The sequence below is a fragment of the Montipora capricornis genome, unplaced genomic scaffold (genome assembly GCF_036669925.1).
Source record: "Montipora capricornis isolate CH-2021 unplaced genomic scaffold, ASM3666992v2 scaffold_496, whole genome shotgun sequence".
NCBI lineage: Eukaryota > Metazoa > Cnidaria > Anthozoa > Scleractinia > Acroporidae > Montipora > Montipora capricornis.
Window position 1 is genome coordinate 202978 of NW_027180234.1, and position 19523 is coordinate 222500.

Below are 19523 nucleotides of genomic sequence, written 5' to 3' on the forward strand. Positions count from 1 at the left end.
GGTGTAAGAGTACCGTAATTTTAGACCTAAAACGGTCCGTATTGATCATTCTTGAGACTTGATTGAAATCAGCCGTGCGAATCGCTTTGTAACTACTAAGTCAGACAATTGCTTGTGCAGTGACCAGGCACATAGCTATATCATATTTTTAAATTGTATTTGGGTCAATATACTTACAGGTAAGATAAGGACGTGAGTCCTGAGAAAACTTTTTCTGGGAGTTCAGTTATTTCATTGTTGTAAAGACGTCTAGAAATGAAAACATGAAACGTAATGTATATGGATAGTAATCCAAAACTAAGTTAACGTTGCACTAATTTATCTTGAGGTGGCTCAAATAGGTTTCAACAATTTGGAGGGAATGTGTTATTAGAAAGATGAATTGTACAAAAATGTTTCACCTAATGCCAATGTTATGGTACCATATGAAACACCTTAAACTGCTTAACAAGATGCACATATTAATGTGACGTAATAGATTACAATGGCAACAAAAGAACCATCTAAAAAAAGCCCTATATCTTATGTTTAAGCGCTTATATATCTAAAAAGAACTCGGTGAGCCCCATTTTTTATTGCCGAAAAGTGATTAGTAGGCTAAAACGAATTTCTCTGCAAAGTTTAAAAATATTCTCTAGTGCGGATTTTGAGAGACCTTAAGTTTTTTTAATTGTGAGGGTGGCTATGAATCTGCTCCAAATAATTTTCTTCAAACTTTGAAGAACGTTTCATCCCAGTATGCTATTCACTCTCCAGCAATAAAAAGACGGGGTTACCCAGTTTCTTTTTAAGATATATGCGTTTGGAGACAAAATGTAGGCCGTTAGTGTTAGAAAGCTCTTTTTTTACCCATGGTCATCCATTACGTCACATTGGTGTTTGCATTTATATAAGCATCTATTTTTGTTTTATATGACATTATAACACTACCATGAAGTTAAAAAGTTTGCGAGATTGAATCCCACCAAATAGTACAGTTTGTTGAAAGTGTTAAAACTGGTTTAAACCTCGCTAAGAAAGGTGGCTCTTAAGTACCAAACCGTTGCTTAATTAACACTTTAGTAAAAAAAAATCCCTAGCAACAACATTGTTTAATTCTTAATAAGGAAGAACAATGCAATCAATTGTGGTTTTAATTTTAATTTAGTTTTCTTCCCCAGGTCTCGCTGATCATGACTTTACCTAATTCTTGGTAGATAAGACTCGTGGCATTACAACTAATCCCAATTGGCCTCAATTATATAGCGTCATAGAATGAACATTAGAGGGTAATGTGTAAGAGTACCGTAATTTTAGACCAAAAACGGTCCGTATTAATCATTCTTGAGACTTGATTTAAATCAGCTGTGCGAATCGCTTTGTAACTAAGTCAGACAATTCCTTGTGGAGTGACCAGGCGCATAGCTATATCATATTTTTAAATTGTATTTGGGTCAATATACTTACAGGTAAGATAAGGAAGTGAGTCCTGAGAAAACGTTTTTTGGGAGTTCAGTTATTTCATTGTTGTGAAGATATCTAGAAATGAAAACATGAAACGTAATGTATATGGATAGTAATCCAAGACTAAGTTAACGTTGCACTAATTTATCTTGATTTGGCTCAAACAGGTTTCAACAATTTGGAGGGAATGTGTTATTAGAAAGATGAATTGTACAAAAATGTTTCAATTAATGGCAATGTTATGGTACCATATGGAACACCTTAAACTGCTTAACAAGATGCACATATTAATGTGACGTAATAGATTACAATGGCAACAAAAGAACCATCTAAAAAAAGCCCTATATCTTATGTTTAAGCGCTTATATATCTAAAAAGAACTGGGTAATCCCAATTTTTTATTGCCGAAAAGTGATTAGTAGGCTAAAACGAAACTCTCTTCAAAGTTTAAAAAATTCTCTGGAGCGGATTTAGAGAGACCTTAATTTTTTTTAAATTGTGAGGGTGGCTATGAATCTGCTCCAAATAATCTTTTTAAACTTTGAAAAAAGTTTCATCCTTGTATGCTATTCATTCTCCAGCAATAAAAATACGGGGTCACCCAATTTCTTTTTAAGATATATGCGTTTGGAGACAAAACGTAGTCCGTTAGTGTTAGAAAGCTCTTTTTTGTGCATGGTCATCCATTACGTCACATTGGTGCTTGCATTTATATAAGTATCTATTTTTGTTTTATATGACATTATAACATTACCATGAAGTAAAAAAGTTTGCGAGATTCAGTCCCACCAAATAGTACAGTTTGTTGAAAGTAATAAAACTGGTTTAAACCTCCCTAAGAGAGGTGGCTCCTAAGTACCAAACCGTTGCTTAATTAACACTTCGTTAAAAAAAAATTGCTAGCAACAACATTGTTTAATTCTAAATAAGGAAGAACAATGCAATACATTGTGGTTTCAATTTTATTTTAGTTTTCTTTCCCAGATCTCGCTGATCACGACTTTACCTAATTCTTGGTAGATAAGACTCGTGGCCTTACAACTGATTCTAATTGGCCACAATTATATAGCGTCATAGAATTAACATTAGAGGGTAAGGTGTAAGAGTTTCGTAATTTTAGACCTAAAACGGTCCGTATTAATCATTCTTGAGACTTGATTTAAATCAGCTGTGCGAATCGCTCTGTAACTAAGTCAGACAATTCCTTGTGGGGTGACCAGGCGCATAGCTATATCATATTATACTTACAGGGAATATAAGGAAGTGAGTCCTGAGAAAACTTTTTCTGGGAGTTCAGTTATTTCATTGTTGTAAAGACGTCTAGAAATGAAAACATGAAACGTAATGTATATGGATAGTAATCCAAAACTAAGTTAACGTTGCACTAATTTATCTTGAGGTGGCTCAAATAGGTTTCAACAATTTGGAGAAAATGTGTTATTAGAAAGATGAATTGTACAAAAATGTTTCACCTAATGCCAATGTTATGGTACCATATGAAACACCTTTAACTGCTTAACAAGATGCACATATTAATGTGACGTAATAGATTACAATGGCAACAAAAGAACCATCTAAAAAAAGCCCTATATCTTATGTTTAAGCGCTTATATATCTAAAAAGAACTCGGTGAGCCCCATTTTTTATTGCCGAAAAGTGATTAGTAGGCTAAAACGAATTTCTCTGCAAAGTTTAAAAATATTCTCTAGTGCGGATTTTGAGAGACCTTAAGTTTTTTTAATTGTGAGGGTGGCTATGAATCTGCTCCAAATAATTTTCTTCAAACTTTGAAGAACGTTTTATCCCAGTATGCTATTCACTCTCCAGCAATAAAAAGACGGGCTTACCCAGTTTCTTTTAAGATGTATGCGTTTGGAGGCAAACTGTAGGCCGTTAGTGTTAGAAAGCTCTTTTTTTCTCATGGTTATCCATTACGTCACATTGGTGCTTGCATTTATATGAGCATGTATTTTTGTTGTATATGACATTATAACATTACCATGAAGTAAAAAAGTTTGCGAGATTCAATCCCACCAAATAGTACAGTTTGTTGAAAATGTTAAAACTGGTTTACATCTCCCTAAGAGAGGTGGCTCTTAAGTACCAAACCGTTGCTTAATTAACATTTCGTTAAAAAAAAAATCCATAGCAACAACATTGTTTAATTCTTAATAAGGAAGAACAATGCAATCACTTGTGGTTTTAATTTTAATTTAATTTTCTTCCCCAGATCTCGCTGGTCATGACTTTACCTAATTCTTAGTAGATGAGACTCGTGGCATTACAACTAATTCCAATTGACCTCAATTATATAGCGTCATGGAATTAACATTAGAGGGGTAAGGTGTAAGAGTACCGTAATTTTAGACCTAAAACGGTCCGTATCAATAGTTCTTAAGACTTGATTTAAATCAGCTGTGCGAATCGCTTTGTAACTAAGTCAGACAATTCCTTGTGGAGTGACCAGGCGCATAGCTATATCATATTTTTGAATTGTATTTGGGTCAATATACTTACAGGTAAGATAAGGAAGTGAGTCCTGAGAAAACGTTTTCTGGGATTTCAGTTATTTTATTGTCGTAAAGAAATCTAGAATTAAAAACATGAAACGTAATGTATATGGATAGTAATCCAAAACTAAGTTAACGTTGCACTAATTTATCTTGAGGTGGCTCAAACCGGTTTCAACAATTTGGAGGGAATGAGTTATTACAAGGATGAATTGTACAAAAATGTTTCACTTAATGGCAATGTTATGGTGCCATATACATATAAAACACCTTTAGCTGCTTAACAAGATGCACATATAAATGTGACGTAGTAGATTACAATGGCAACTAAAGAACTATCTAAAAATAGCCCTATATCTTATGTTTAAGCGCTTATATTTATAAAAAAATCTTGGTGTGGACCATTTTTTATTGACGTAAAGTGATTAGTAGGATAAAAAGAATTTCTCTGCAAAGTTTAAAAATATTCTCTAGTGCGGATTTTGAGAGACCTTAAGTTTTTTTAATTGTGAGGGTGGCTATGAATCTGCTCCAAATAATTTTCTTCAAACTTTGAAGAACGTTTTATCCCAGTATGCTATTCACTCTCCAGCAATAAAACGACGGGCTTACCCAGTTTCTTTTAAGATGTATGCGTTTGGAGACAAAACGTAGTCCGTTAGTGTTAGAAAGCTCTTTTTTGTGCATGGTCATCCATTACGTCACATTGGTGTTTGCATTTATTTGAGCATGTATTTTTGTTTTATACGACATTATAACATTACCATGAAGTAAAAAAGTTTGCGAGATTCAATCCCACCAAATAGTACAGTTTGTTGAAAGTGTTAAAACTGGTTTAAACCTCGCTAAGAAAGGTGGCTCTTAAGTACCAAACCGTTGCTTAATTAACACTTTGTTAAAAAAAAATCGCTAGCAACAACATTGTTTAATTCTTAATAAGGAAGAACAATCCAATCAATTGTGGTTTTAATTTTAATTTAGTTTTCTTTTCCAGATCTCGCTGATCATGACTTTACCTAATTCTTAGTAGATGAGACTCGTGGCATTACAACTAATCCCAATTGGCCTCAATTATATAGCGTCATAGAATGAACATTAGAGGGGTAAGGTGTAAGAGTACCGTAATTTTAGACCTAAAACGGTCCGTATTGATCATTCTTGAGACTTGATTGAAATCAGCCGTGCGAATCGCTTTGTAACTACTAAGTCAGACAATTCCTTGTGGAGTGACCAGGCGCATAGCTATATCATATTTTTAAATTGTATTTGGGTCAATCTACTTACAGGGAAGATAAAGAAGTGAGTTCTGAGAATACTTTTTCTGGGAGTTCAGTTATTTCATTGTTGTGAAGACGTCTAGAAATGAAAACATGAAACGTAATGTATATGGATAGTAATCCAAAACCAAGTTAACGTTGCACTAATTTATCTTGAGGTGGCTCAAATAGGTTTCAACAATTTGGAGGGAATGTGTTATTAGAAAGATGAATTGTACAAAAATGTTTCACCTAATGCCAATGTTATGGTACCATATGAAACACCTTAAACTGCTTAACAAGATGCACATATTAATGTGACGTAATAGATTACAATGGCAACAAAAGAACTATCTAAAAAAAGCCCTATATCTTATGTTTAAGCGCTTATATATCTAAAAAGAACTCGTTGAGCCCCATTTTTTATTGCCGAAAAGTGATTAGTAGGCTTAAACGAATTTCTCTGCAAAGTTTAAAAATATTCTCTAGTGCGGATTTTGAGAGACCTTAAGTTTTTTTAATTGTGAGGGTGGCTATGAATCTGCTCCAAATAATTTTCTTCAAACTTTAAAGAACGTTTCATCCCAGTATGCTATTCACTCTCCAGCAATAAAGGGACGGGGTTACCCAGTTTCTTTTAAGATATATGTGTTGAAAAACAAAATGTAGGCCTTTAGGTATAGATGGCTCTTTTGTTTCTATAGTCATCCATTAGGTAACATTGATGCTTGCATTTATATAAGCGTCTATTTTTGTTTTTACAACATTACCATGAAGTAAAAAAGTTTGCGAGATTCAATCCTTCCAAACAGTACAGTTTGTTGAAAGTGTTAAAACTGGTTTGAACCTCCTTAAGAGAGGTGGCTCTTAAGTACCGAACCATTTCGTAATTAACTCTTTGTTAAAAAAAGGTCGCCAGCAACAAGATTGTTTAATTCTAAATAGGAAAGAACAATGCAATCGATTATTGATTCAATTTTATTGTAGTTTTGTTCCCCAGGTCTCGCTGATCATGACTTTACTTAATTCTTGGTAGACAAGACTCGTGGCATTACAACTAATCCCAATTGGCCTCAATTATATAGCGTCATAGAATTAACATTAGAGGGGTAAGGTGTAAGAGTACCGTAATTTTAGACCTAAAACGGTCCGTATTGATCATTCTTGAGACTTGATTGAAATCAGCCGTGCGAATCGCTTTGTAACTACTAAGTCAGACAATTGCTTGTGCAGTGACCAGGCACATAGCTATATCATATTTTTAAATTGTATTTGGCTCAATATACTTACAGGGAAGATAAGGAAGTGAGTCCTGAGAAAACTTTTTCTGGGAGTTCAGTTATTTCATTGTTGTCAAGAACTCTAGAAATGAAACATAAAACCAAATGTATATGGATAGTAATCCAAAACTAAGTTAACGTTGCACTAATTTATCTTGAGGTGGCTCAAATAGGTTTCAACAATTTGGAGGGAATGTGTTATTAGAAAGATGAATTGTACAAAAATGTTTCACCTAATGCCAATGTTATGGTACCATATGAAACACCTTTAACTGCTTAACAAGATGCACATATTAATGTGACGTAATAGATTACAATGGCAACAAAAGAACCATCTAAAAAAGCCCTATATCTTATGTTTAAGCGCTTATATATCTAAAAAGAACTTAGTGACCCTCATGTTTTATTGCCGAAAAGTGATTAGTAGGCTAAAACGAAACTCTCTGCAAAGTTTAAAAAAATTCTCTTGAGCGGATTTAGAGAGAACTTAATTTTGTTTAATTGTGAAGGTGGCAATGAATCTGCTCCAAATAATCTTTTTAAACTTTGAAAAAAGTTTTAACCTTGTATGCTATTCATTCTCCAGCAATAAAAATACGGGGTCACCCAATTTCTTTTTAAGATATATGCGTTTGGAGACAAAACGTAGTCCGTTAGTGTTAGAAAGCTTTTTCTTCTCCATGGTCATCCATTACGTCACATTGGTGTTTGCATTTATATAAGCATCTATTTTTGTTTTATATGACATTATAACACTACCATGAAGTAAAAAAGTTTGCGAGATTGAATCCCACCAAATAGTACAGTTTGTTGAAAGTGTTAAAACTGGTTTAAACCTCCCTAAGAGAGGTGGCTCTTAAGTACCAAACCGTTGCTTAATTAACACTTTGTTAAAAAAAATCGCTAGCAACAATATTGTTTAATTCTTAATAAAGAAGAACAATGCAATCAATTGTGGTTTCAATTTTATTTTAGTTTTCTTTCCCAGATCTCGCTGATCATGACTTTACCTAATTCTTGGTAGATAAGACTCGTGGCATTACAACTAATCCCAATTGGCCTCAATTATATAGCAACATAGCATTAAGATTAGAAGGGTATGGTCAAAGAGTACTTTAATTTTACCGGTACTTTAATTTTAGACCTAAAGCGGTCCGTATTAGTTACTATTCAGACTTTATTTAAATCAGCTGTGCGAATCGCTTTCTAAGTCAGACAATTCCTTGTGGAGTGACCAGGCGCATAGCTATGTCATATTTTTAAATTGTATTTTGGGCAATATACTTACAGGTAAGATAAGGAAGTGAGTCCTGAGAAAACTTTTTCTGGGAGTTGAGTTATATTACTGTCATGAAGATATCTAGAAATGAAAACATGAAACGTAATGTATATAGAAACTAATCCAAAACTAAGTTAACGTTGCACTAGTTTATCTTTAGGTGGCTCGAACCGGTTTTAACAATTTGGGGGGAATGTGTTATTAGAAAAATGAACTCTACAACAATGTTTCACTTAATGGCTATGTTATAATACCATATAATTGCTAAACAAGGTGCACATATTAATGTGCCGTCATAGGTTATTATGGAAAGAAAAGAACCATCTAAAAACGCCCTATAGTTTGCCTTGTAAGTAGTCATGTACCACACTTCAGGGCAGCTGAAGTTTAGTACATTAATACTACCAAAATTTTTCCACAGCTGTACACTCGACACTAGCGTAGCCCATGATGAAATCAAGCTTGCTTGCAAAGCGAAAAGGGAACGAAGTGACAGTGAATGAGCTTGCTCATTGAAACAAAAACACTAAACAAAACACTGATCACAGTATTGAATAACAATATAGATGCGACTTTTTTTTGGCAACGAGCAAAGCGAAGTCGGGGATGAAAAAAAAGCCCTACCCCAACTAAGGTGGGAGAGTAATAAAGAACTGAATTTTCTTCGATCTTGCGAACCTTGATCGAAAAAATTTACCTCAATTATTACTTTTTTTGGTTGGGGTAAATATTAGCCAAAAAGATTTTTTATTGGTTTTAGAGTTTAGAAACAAATATTGAACAAACTATTGAAAAAAATATTGAACAAAACATTGAAACAAATTTTGAACAAAAACACTTGATTAAGCATGTGGATTAAGCATTTTTATAAATATTTTCAACTAAAACTAAATATAAATAAACAATGCTTGGATAATATTGCTTATATATTTTCTTTATTAATTTCAGAAACAAATATTTAAACAAACAAAAGAAATATACCACTATGATAAGCAATGAAACAAAACAACTCGACTGAATACTTAAACAACACAAAGAAACAAAGAATAAATCCAATAGTGCAATCCAATTTGTTGAAATATTTGGATAATCACCATAGCGTGTCATTCTTGAAAACACAGGAAGTTGATGCATTTAAAATATTATCTCATATAATAATATACATGAATTGCACAATTGAACTACATGATGAATGAAGTCAAAATTATATAAATTGTCCATTTTGTGAACAGCAAACATCTGATCATTACACGGACAAACAAAGTAATTGCTGTGAACAACCTGAGATAATTGAGCATAATAGCCGTTTACTATGCATTAACTGTGGACAAATTGGTAATGAGCTGTTTAAAACTAATTACATCTTTTTTTATGAAAATATGTACAAGATTCGTAAAAAGTCAGTCTATATAAGAAAATACCATGTTCAAAATGTATTATCAGATATAGAACACAAAAACAAATTACAAATATCAAGAGCCATAACAAACCGTGTTTGCAAGACATTTGATCAAATAAACACGGTTTTATCACAACTTAACAAAGATAGAAAAAGGATAATATCAATCAAATTTATAATATCTAAGCTTTTTGAAAAATATCATTTTAATTTTAATGTTCCAATTACTAAATCCAAAAAGACTTTGCATGATTATGAGAAATATTGGAATCAGCTTTGTTTGTTGATTGAACTGTGAATTTTTTATTATATTTTTTCATTATTTTGTCTGAAATAGTTGGGAAATTATCGATTATAATATTATCTATGATAGAGCATTTGTTAAAAAAGATTGATTCATTAAATACACCGCTTCTTAAACTATTTCTGAGTTCTGATAATATATCAAAATAACTAGTATAAGCAAATCTGCAATTTTCTAATTTACGATCATATTTTTTTGCAGTAGCATATGTTTGTAAAAGAACACTGGCTCCTGAAATAGCTCCTAAACTAATAACATTAAGAGTGATTCCACCTACTATTGTGCCAATAACTACTAAGCCAGCTGAACCAAGATTGGTAGATAGATGCATTTTTCGGTAATGTTGAAATGATTTTTTATAACACCAACCTTTTTTGTGATAATATTTATACAAATCTTTTATTTCTTTAATTTTTTCATCTGATAGATTTTTGCTTATATGATTAATATTAAATATTTTTGGGTCAGTTATAATATTATTATTATTATATAGTTATATTATTATTATTATAATGTTATATATTATTATTATAATATTATATATATTATTTTAATGAATATATTTAATCAAGATGTCGAGCTCTTCGTTTGGTACATCTTTATTTAATAGTTCGACTCTAAAATATCTGTTTTGTAATGTTAGATTCTCCTTTTTGTAATGTTAGATTCATATTAAATGTCTGCTTTTGTGTATTCTGATCCGATACGAAAAAATCATGTAATGACAAACGAAACCCATAATGAGTTTCAGTTTGAAGAAGTTTATAATTAAATTTGAGAGTATTATACATAATTTGAATTTGTCTGATTATTGAGTTATTAGAAAGTAAAACTCTTTTATCTCCATTTATAATAAATGTTTTATCTGATAAATTGGTGATTAGATAACTGCGTAAATAGTGTGATGTTTTTAAAATATCAAAGCCATTCATGTCAATTGGTATACACATTTTCATTGTTTCAAAGGACTTGTCAAAATCGTATATTGTCATATCAACGTTATTTTGCAGAGCATTTTTTATACCGTAGCAAACGAAATATAAAGGAAGACTTTTAGGACTGGTGTTATCATATGTAGCTGTCAGAGTAACATACAATCTTCTTTGAATTTGGTTTGAAGTACCGTCAGGTTGCATTTGTAGAATACATCGAATATAATGATATTCGTTTGACACTTTTTTTAATGATTGTTTTAATAGTATCTTGTTTAAAGATTAAAGTTTAACTGTCATTGAAAGAAATTCATTAGAATATATTTGAAAACCTCGTATTTTAAAGTAAAATTCAACAACAAGAGTATAATTTGAAGAAAAATTGTCTCTTAGTAATTTAAAAAGGTTGATATCAAATTTTCCTTTATATTCAGAATTTTGATTTGAGTTTTGTAACGAACAAAGAAATGCTGTTTTTTTAAATGAAGAATGTCTCCAAAATTATTTACGAGATTAACACTGTTAATTCCAAAATCAACACTAGATTTGCTACTCAATTTCATAACATATTCGAACACATTTTCACGATTTGTTTGTGATGTTATATGACTTCCGTTAATTGTTTTAAATTTATCAAATCAGTATCTTGTGTTCCTTTTTGTAAATTAGTTACTTTGTAATTATTAAGATTTCCTGTGAGTAAAGTTGAACCAACCTTTTTCAAATATGCTTTTGATATATTGGTTTCAATTACAGAATTAGCTTCGTTAAGTTGTCCTAAATTAGCTGCATCTTTATTACCAGTTCCTTTTTTTAAATTTATAATTTTATTATTACTGAGATTAAAATCATTAGTCATTGAAATGCTTCAATTTTTTTTAAGATATGGTGTTAAATCAATACTATTTTGTTTAATTTTACTAATTTTATCGTCAACGTATTTTTTATTTACAGCAGAATTATTATTATCAACGTTTTTAATTCCATAAATACTGTTATTTTGCATGTCAATATCACCTGGAAAATAAGTTCCTGTTCTATGAGCATAATCACTTAATTCATTGCTTGAAAACGATAATGATATTGCATCATGACTATCAACAGGAGATTTAACATTTTGTATATTGAAGTTATTAGCATCCATGTTTTGATTAAATGTAATTTTATCTGATTTTTTTTTGGTATTGATTTAAATTACCATTTATTGAACCAAGATTATTGTTGCGGACAGTTTATAACTCCTTTTTGTATGCGAATTATTATTATTATTCCTTCTTTTTGGTCATATTCTTTTTTACTCAAGTTACACTACCTCGTTAGGGAGCACAAGGGGCCAATTAGTAGAACTACATTAGGACCGAAAATTTTGTTAAATCGTTTTTTCGTCCTGTTTAACCGAGTACTCCTTTTTCCTGTCTTGTTGCACACATTCGCGAACCTCGCATTGCCCCCGGTTTCTTGTCGGCAGAGGCGTGTGTTCCGATTAAAGCAAAGTTGTTTTTTTGTCGAGTGAATTGTGTCCTTCATATCGTTTGCGAATGTAACAAGTAAAGTGAAAGTACGGATGGCTTCGAAGTACAGCGAGGATCTCGCCGTTAGTGGTTTGTTAGCACTTGGTCATGAAGGCGTTTCTAGACAAGATGTTTCCCACATGAAAAATTCTAGAAGTGGTTATCTGTCATGGTTAACGCGATTGTGTAATGAAGTTGAGAGGTTGATGGGTGATTCTGGTCGAGTTGAGGAGGTTTTGTTAAAAAAGGACTTAATTTAATTAACACCACGTTTTCACGCTTAGAGGACATTCATTTCTCTATGTTGGCACTTCTTCCAGACAATGAAGAAAGAAAGTCCTTTGAGGATTCATTTGCGGTTCAGGTTGAGAGGAGACAGAACTTTACGTCGAGGATAGAATTTTGGATAGATAGTGAAGCGTTTCGTTCTACACCCCCTGTAGAACCTGAGGATTCCATTAGTCAAGCGGCTTCACTGATTTCAATGAAGGGTCGCCCGAATTCCAAGTTGTCAAAGTCGTCAAAGAGTCTTGCAAACAGTCAAGTGGCAAGTACATCAAGTGCGCGACCTCGTGAAGCTAAGGAACGCCGTGAATTAGCTCACCTTAAGCTGCAGCAACTGAAACTAACTCAAGAACTTGAGCAAAGGCGAGCTCAGTTGGAAAAGGAGGCACAGAGACTTAAGTTGATTCATGAATTCGAATTGGCAACCGCGAGCGAGAAGGTATGGTCAGCCCCAGTTTTCGATCCTGTAGCGCTTGATGCAACTCAAGCGAGTCTGGGAAGTACTCGCCAAGGGCCCGGGGGCCCTGAAGGGTTTCCTAGGTCCGGTCCTGCTCCGACGCCAAGCGCTATGAGCGAGCCGGTAAGGCAAGCTATTTCTTCTCCGGTTGAATCAGTAGTCACGAAGAGTCATAGCTTAAACCCATTGGTTGCTGGATGGAGTAGCAGGTTACCATCATTGCCTATCAGTAGCGCTCCTCAACCCTCTAACGCAGACCAAAATGAAAGTAAGGTGGAAGATCTGGTCAGGACCTTAGTGTCAGCCTTAGATGTAGGTTTCAATATCCCTAGAGCTGAGATATAACATTCCATGGAGATCCGTTGGAGTATTGCCAGTTTATTCATAATTTCGCTGTCAACATTGCCAGTTTGATTAGCGATCCACGAAAACGGTTGGCGTATCTTATCCAGTATTGTATGGGTGAGGCCAACAAGTTATTGAGACTTGCTGCATGTACGAGTCAGAACGTGGTTATAAGAAAGCTAGGGAGATCTTGTATCATCAGTTTGGAAGACCTCACATTATTGCTCAAGCCCATGTAAATCAACTAACGAAGGGTCAGATGATAAAGCCAACTGACGGATCAGCGTTGCGGAAAGTTGCTCTTCAGATGCTAAAATGTGAGATCACTTTGGTTATGATGCAGATTAAAAAAACTCTGAAACGTTGTTGAAGATTATGGATCGCCTACCCCCGCGCCTTCAGATAAATGGGTTGAGCGTGCACAGAACATTTTCCGAGATGGGGGACGCCCACGATTTCACCGCTTTTATTCAGCGAAGCGCTGATATTGCAAGTAACATGTTTGGTCAGCGCTTGAATGTGAACAGTTCGAGAGACAGAAGCAGTGGTATACCTCAACAGAGAAATAGGAATGATACCCCACGTCGAGGTACAACCCTGGCTGTGAGAAGTGTTAGTGCTCTAGAGAGTTGGCACGAGAGTCCACGCGAGATAAGGAGCAATGTAGTTGACCATCCACGCGATGTTTCGCATCGAGATTCGAGTAGGATCACACGCAGAGATGTAACCACGGATAAATGTATCAGCCTTGGACCTCGCGATGTCACGCGTAGTTACCCTCCTCCTGAAGTCTGTACTTCCAGTCCGCATTGTCCTTTGTGCTTAAAGTCACATTTCTTGAAGGACTAGTACTGCATAGCCTTTAAAGCGAAGACTTATCAGGAACGCCTGGATCTCTTGTTCCAAAAGCATATTTGCAGAAACTGTTTGGTACCTGGTCATTAAGCAAAGGGGTGTGCAACGGTAAGAGCGTGCAAAAGGTCTGGTTACGTAAGAAAACATCACACCCTACTGAATCCCCCTGATGGGGCGCGTGATAATAACGACGTAGATCACAGAGTAGTTTCACACCAAGCGTCGGCTACGGCATCAAACGGCATCGTTGGGGCCGGCAGGAAAGGGGTCTGCCTTCGAGTCACCCCTGTACGCGTTCAAGGTTTATGTAACGGTCGGGTCATTGAGACATACGCATTGCTGGATGACGGTTCAGACGTGTCATTGTGTGATCATCGACTATTGGAGAAGCTTGGTTTGAATGGGATAAACCGGCAGTTTACTCTTACTACCCTTAGTAACACTGAGGAACAAAGTGGGTTGGAGATTGGTCTGAAGGTCGGCAGCATAGATGGTGTAAAGGATCTCTGCCTGCCTAAAGTGTGGTCTGTTGAAAGAATTCCCGTGTCAGAGAAGAGCATTCCAGTACCTGATGATTTAAGGCGATGGCCCCTTCTCCAAGATTTGAGTTTTCCCCAGATTGATGATCAGACAGTAATGCTTTTTATTGGCGGAGATTGTCCCGAGAGGAAAGGGGCAAGTGATGAACCGTATGCAGTCAAGTTCCCGTTAGGATGGACCCTATTGGGCCCAGTTGGTCCCACGAATCCTCACGAAGAATGTCACGTGAACTTTGTGCGTTCCCTGGATGACGATGACTTGCTTCAGTCGCAAGTGAAGAGGTTCTGGTTGACTGACTTCGGTGAAAGTTTAGCTGCATCTGAGGTGTGCATGTCATTAGAAGACAAACGAGCCTTGAAGATTATGAATGAGACGGTTACAAAAACAGATGGTCATTATCAGGTCGGGTTGCCTTGGAGAAATCGACCGCCTTCGATCCCGAACAACCGTAGTTTCGCTGAGTCGAGGCTATGTTCGCTGAAGAGACGACTTCTAAAGGATGAAGAACTTCATAGGAAGTACAACACTACTATGGACGGAAATTTGTCTAAGGGTCACGCAGTAAAGATTCCTCCACGAGAGCTGTCTGTTGAAGGAAAGAACGTCTGGTACCTTCCTCATCATCCAGTTGTCTGCGCCAGAAAACCGGACAAGGTTCGTGTAGTTTTTGATTGTGCCGCCAAATACATACCTCGTTGAATGACCAGTTGATGCAAGGACCTGACCTGAACAATAACCTGATCAGTGTTTTGATGCGATTCTGACAGGAGAAATTCGCTGTAATCGCTGACATAGAGTCCATGTTTCATCAGGCCGGAGTTGATCCACGTGACCGTGACGCTTTGCGTTTCCTCTGGTGGCCGAGTGGAGAACTGCACAGCACCCCAGAAGAGTATAAGATGGCGGTCCACATTTTCGCAGCTACATCGTCCCAAGTTGTGCCTGTTTTTGTCTGTTGAGAACAGCAGAAGACAACAAGGATACTTTTCCCAGCGAAATCGTGAATACAGTAAAAACGAATTTCTACGTGGATGACTGTTTAAATTCTGTCAGAACGCGTCACGATGCACGGCTACTTGTGAAAATGTTGACTGAGCTGTTATCACGGGGTGGATTCAGCTTAACGAAATGGATGAGCAATGACAGAGAAGTCTTGGCAAGCATCCCTCCGAGTCGACGAGCGAAATCCGTTGTTAACTTGGACTTTGGCGAGATGCCCACGGAGCATGCTCTAGGAGTACAGTGGAGAGTTGTGACCGATGAGTTCGGTTTTAAAGTCATTGCCAAGGAAAGACCATCAACCCGAAGAGGTATATTGTCAGTCGCAAGCTCTGCTGATGACCCCCTTGGGTTCTTGGCGCCCTTCACATTGTCCGCGAAAATGATTCTGCAGGAGTTATGCAGGAAGAAGATTGCTGGGATGAAAAGGTAGAAGGTCGAGCTCTGAGTGACTGGAAAGATTGGCTAGCTGCTTTACCTAAATTGTCGGAGGTTGCAGTAAGATATGTTACAAACCTGACTCATTTGGAGAGGTCAGTCACGCTGAGGTCCACCATTTCTCCGATGCATTCCAGTGCGCCTACGGAGCAGCTTCCTATTTGCGCATGGTTGATACGGATGGTAACATTCATTGTTCATTTGTCATCGTGAAGTCTCGTCTGGCGCCCCTAAAGGCGATCACAATCCCTCGCTTGAAGCTGTCGGCAGCAGTGGTATCTGTGAAGTTGGATAATATGATCCGTAGAGAGCTTGATCTAACCATCGAAGAGAGTATTTTTTGGAGTGATTCCACTTCTGTCACTCATTTGATCCAAAATCAGTCTAAGAGATTTCAAACCTTCGTGGCAAACCGCCTGTCGATTATTCATGACGGTTCGTCTCCTGATCAGTGGAGATATGTTGACTCGAGATCCAATCCCGCTGATGATGCCTCGAGAGGTCTAACTGCAGAACAGTTAATTCATAATAGGCGTCGATTACATGGTCCTGAGTTTTTGTGGAAATCAGATGAATGTTGGCCCTCCCTTGTCACAGTACCGAACATGCCTAATGATCACCCAGAGGTAAAGCATGAAGTTCAGACGTACGCGATTTCACACAAGAGCATCATGAATTCATTTAGAGAGCGCTATTCTTCCTGAAATCGTCTCGAGAGCGGAGTTGCGTGGTTGTTGAAGTACAAGCTTTTCCTACTCAGCAAAGTGTGACATCAAGATGAAGGAAATCACGTAGGGCCAATTAAGGGAGAGCTCTCGGTAGATGACCTAAAAAGGGCTGAATAGGAAATTGTTGAGTGTGTCCAGAGGGAAGACTTCAAAGAGCATTTTTCTCAAGTGATGAAGTCAGAGTCCCCTTCGCAAGTTGTGCCCAATACTGATCGAGGGAATCTTATGCGTAGGAGGTCGATTGCAAAACGCACCTATTCCAACTAAGGTCGAGCATCCAGCTCTCCTTCCCAAAAAACACCATGTAACGGATTTGATTGTTAGGAAGTACAATGAAGACTTAGCCCATGCTGGTAGAGAACACGTGTTATCTTCCATAAGACAGAAATTTTGGATAGTCATGGGTCGTGTGGCGGTGCGCCGTGTGTTAAGAGGATGTCTTTACTGCCGTAAGAGAGCTTCACCACCTGGGGAAAAAAAGAAGGCGGACTTGCCTCCTGAGCGCCTAACCCCAGACCGACCGCCCTTTACGTTCGTAAGCATTGACTACTTTGGCCTGTTTCTAGTGAGACAAGCGCAGCAGTGTAAAACGCTACGGATGCTTGTTTACTTGTCTGGCCTCCAGAGCTGTCCACATTGAGATTTCGCACTCTTTAGACACGAATTTGTTCATTGACGCCCTGCGAAGGTTTATTGCCAGGAGAGGAAGTCCCGAAATCATCAGAAGCGATAATGGTACCAATTTCCATGGTGGCGAGCGAGAACTGCGAAGTGCACTGTCTTGGTTCCAGAATGGAACCAACAGAAGATAAATGCGTTTACAAGTCAGCGCGAGATCAATTGGATCTTCAACCCACCGACAGCCAGTCACATGGGAGGTGTTTGGGAAAGAATCGTTCAAGCAGTCAAGAGAATCCTCAAGGCCCTTCTTCCAGAGCAACTTGTCAACGATGAGTCACTTCTGACCCTTATGGCTGAGACTGAATCAGTCATAAATTCTCGCCCTCTAACGCCAAACCCAGACGACCCAATAGATGCCGAGCCTCTCACTCCAAGTCATTTGTTATTACTGAGGTCAAACCAATCAATTCCCCCTGGAGTTTTCTCCGAGCAAGATCAGTACTGTCAGCGACGTTGGCGGCAAATTCAGTACCTAGCTAACATTTTCTGGAAACGTTGGCTCTGAGAATATCTGATCACGTGGCAGCAACGCCACAAGTGGAACTACGTTAGCCGAAACCTTAAGATGGGCGACTTCGTTTTGCTCACAGAGGAGAATACCCATCGGGGTCAATGGCCTTTAGGTCGGGTTACCATAGTCCACAAGGCTAAAGATGGTCACGTGCGTTCAGTGGAGATTAAAGCGAAAACCGGTTCCCTGATCAGGCCCATTACAAAGCTGTGTTTCTTGGAGAACTTTCCCATGTCCGCATAAATTTTGAGTGAAATAAACTGTTTCTACCAAGTAGTTTATTTGGGGCCGGAATGTTGCCGACAGTTTATAACTCCTTTTTGTATGCGAATTATTATTAATATTATTCCTTTTTTTTGTCATATTCTTTTTTTACTCAAGTTACACTACCTCGTTGTTAGTGAGCACAATCAGTTTAGTGTCTTAGGAGTTTTCTTGTTATTCCCCAAGGGGCCAATTAGTAGAACTATATTGGGACCGAACATTTTGTTAAATCGTGTGTTCGTCCTGTTTAACCGAGTACTCCTTTTTCCTGTCTTGTTGCACACATTCGCGAATCTCGCATAGTCGCCGGTTTCTTGTCGGCAGAGGCGTGTGTTCCTATTAAAGCAAAGTTGTTTTTTGTCGAGTAAATTCTGTCCTTCATAATTATCATCATGGTATTTTTTAGTCACAAGATCACTATTATTAACAGGTTCAGAAGCATTAATAACTTTTATTATTCATATTTAAATTTTTAGATGAGTCTTTTTAAAAATAATCATTTAGCTGTGTTTTATCAGCTTTTAACGCAATCAAATTGTCGAATTGAAATTTATTTATAGGTTCACTATAATGAACTGCATCTGGCAATCCAAAAATTCGTTTTTGTTTCATATCGATGTTATTTTTAAACTCGATTTTACCACTGTCAACGTTTAAATACAGATAAAATATTTCAAATTGAATATGAGTCATAACATCTGCTGTTCCATGACGACCTGGCACACAATTTTGAATACGATTGCTATTCATATCAATTAATGACACCATTTTGTTTTTACCGTCAATTTTTAAATAATTGATTAATTGAGAAAAATTAACAGCATCACTATTATTTGTTCCATTTGCTAAATTAATTATTTTTTATTATTTGCATTAATATCAGTTGATAAAACAATTTGTCTATCTTTACGTTGATAATTGTTTAAATCAATACCATCCTTATCAGTTATTTTGCTATCAACATAATCTTCTAATTGTTTTTTATTAATTGCATCATTATTATTTATACCCTCTTTAATGTTTACCAATTTCTTATTATTCATATTATAATTACCATCTGGAGTTAGTTTGAAACCAACTCCTGGTATACCTTCAAAGATTTTTGTACTTGTAGATTCTAATAAATCGTTTGAATAGGTCATGTATATAATTGGTGTAGATTATAATTGTTCATTGAAGTTTTTAGCTGTTATTGTTCGTGGCTTATCAATATAGATGAAGCTATATTGATCCTCTGTTGCTTTTTCATATGATGTTTTTGGTATTATTTTCGCAGCAAATAAGTGATTTTTAATTAGTGCTTGGAAATTCATAAAACAAAAATGTGAGCAGTTCAGTCTAATATCTTTTGGAGTTTTGTAATATGACTGACTTAAATAAATCACACTACAATTTTTGTGTCGCCCTCGAATAAAGTAATCAATCAATAGCTTTTGGTTTTTGTCACAAACAAAATCATCGAATATTACAAGCTTTTGATTATCATTTGTCAGATACTGGTATAAT

The 19523-nt window shown here is 36.3% G+C and overlaps 2 protein-coding genes across 2 annotated transcripts; both read left to right on the plus strand.

The window, feature by feature from the left end:
- Nucleotides 1–13439: 13439 nt before the first annotated feature.
- Nucleotides 13440–15828, plus strand: LOC138036686 (uncharacterized). The gene is made up of 4 exons (XM_068882802.1): nucleotides 13440–13590; nucleotides 13948–15050; nucleotides 15164–15288; nucleotides 15450–15828. Exons 1-4 carry the CDS (start codon nucleotides 13440–13442, stop codon nucleotides 15826–15828), a joined length of 1758 nt encoding a protein of 585 aa, XP_068738903.1.
- Nucleotides 15829–16000: 172 nt separating this feature from the next.
- LOC138036687 (uncharacterized) lies at nucleotides 16001–16537 on the plus strand. The gene has a single exon (XM_068882803.1). It carries the CDS (start codon nucleotides 16001–16003, stop codon nucleotides 16535–16537), a length of 537 nt encoding a protein of 178 aa, XP_068738904.1.
- The last annotated feature ends 2986 nt before the right edge of the window (nucleotides 16538–19523 follow it).

Coding starts and splice junctions, on each gene's coding strand:
- LOC138036687 (XM_068882803.1), top strand. CDS start 16,001: ATGGTTGATACGGATGGTAACATTCATTGTTCATTTGTCATCGTGAAG.
- LOC138036686 (XM_068882802.1), top strand. CDS start 13,440: ATGGGGGACGCCCACGATTTCACCGCTTTTATTCAGCGAAGCGCTGAT. Junction 13,591..13,947: donor GAATGATACCCCACGTCGAG/GTACAACCCTGG, acceptor CTGGTCATTAAG/CAAAGGGGTGTGCAACGGTA. Junction 15,289..15,449: donor CTGCACAGCACCCCAGAAGA/GTATAAGATGGC, acceptor AAATTCTGTCAG/AACGCGTCACGATGCACGGC.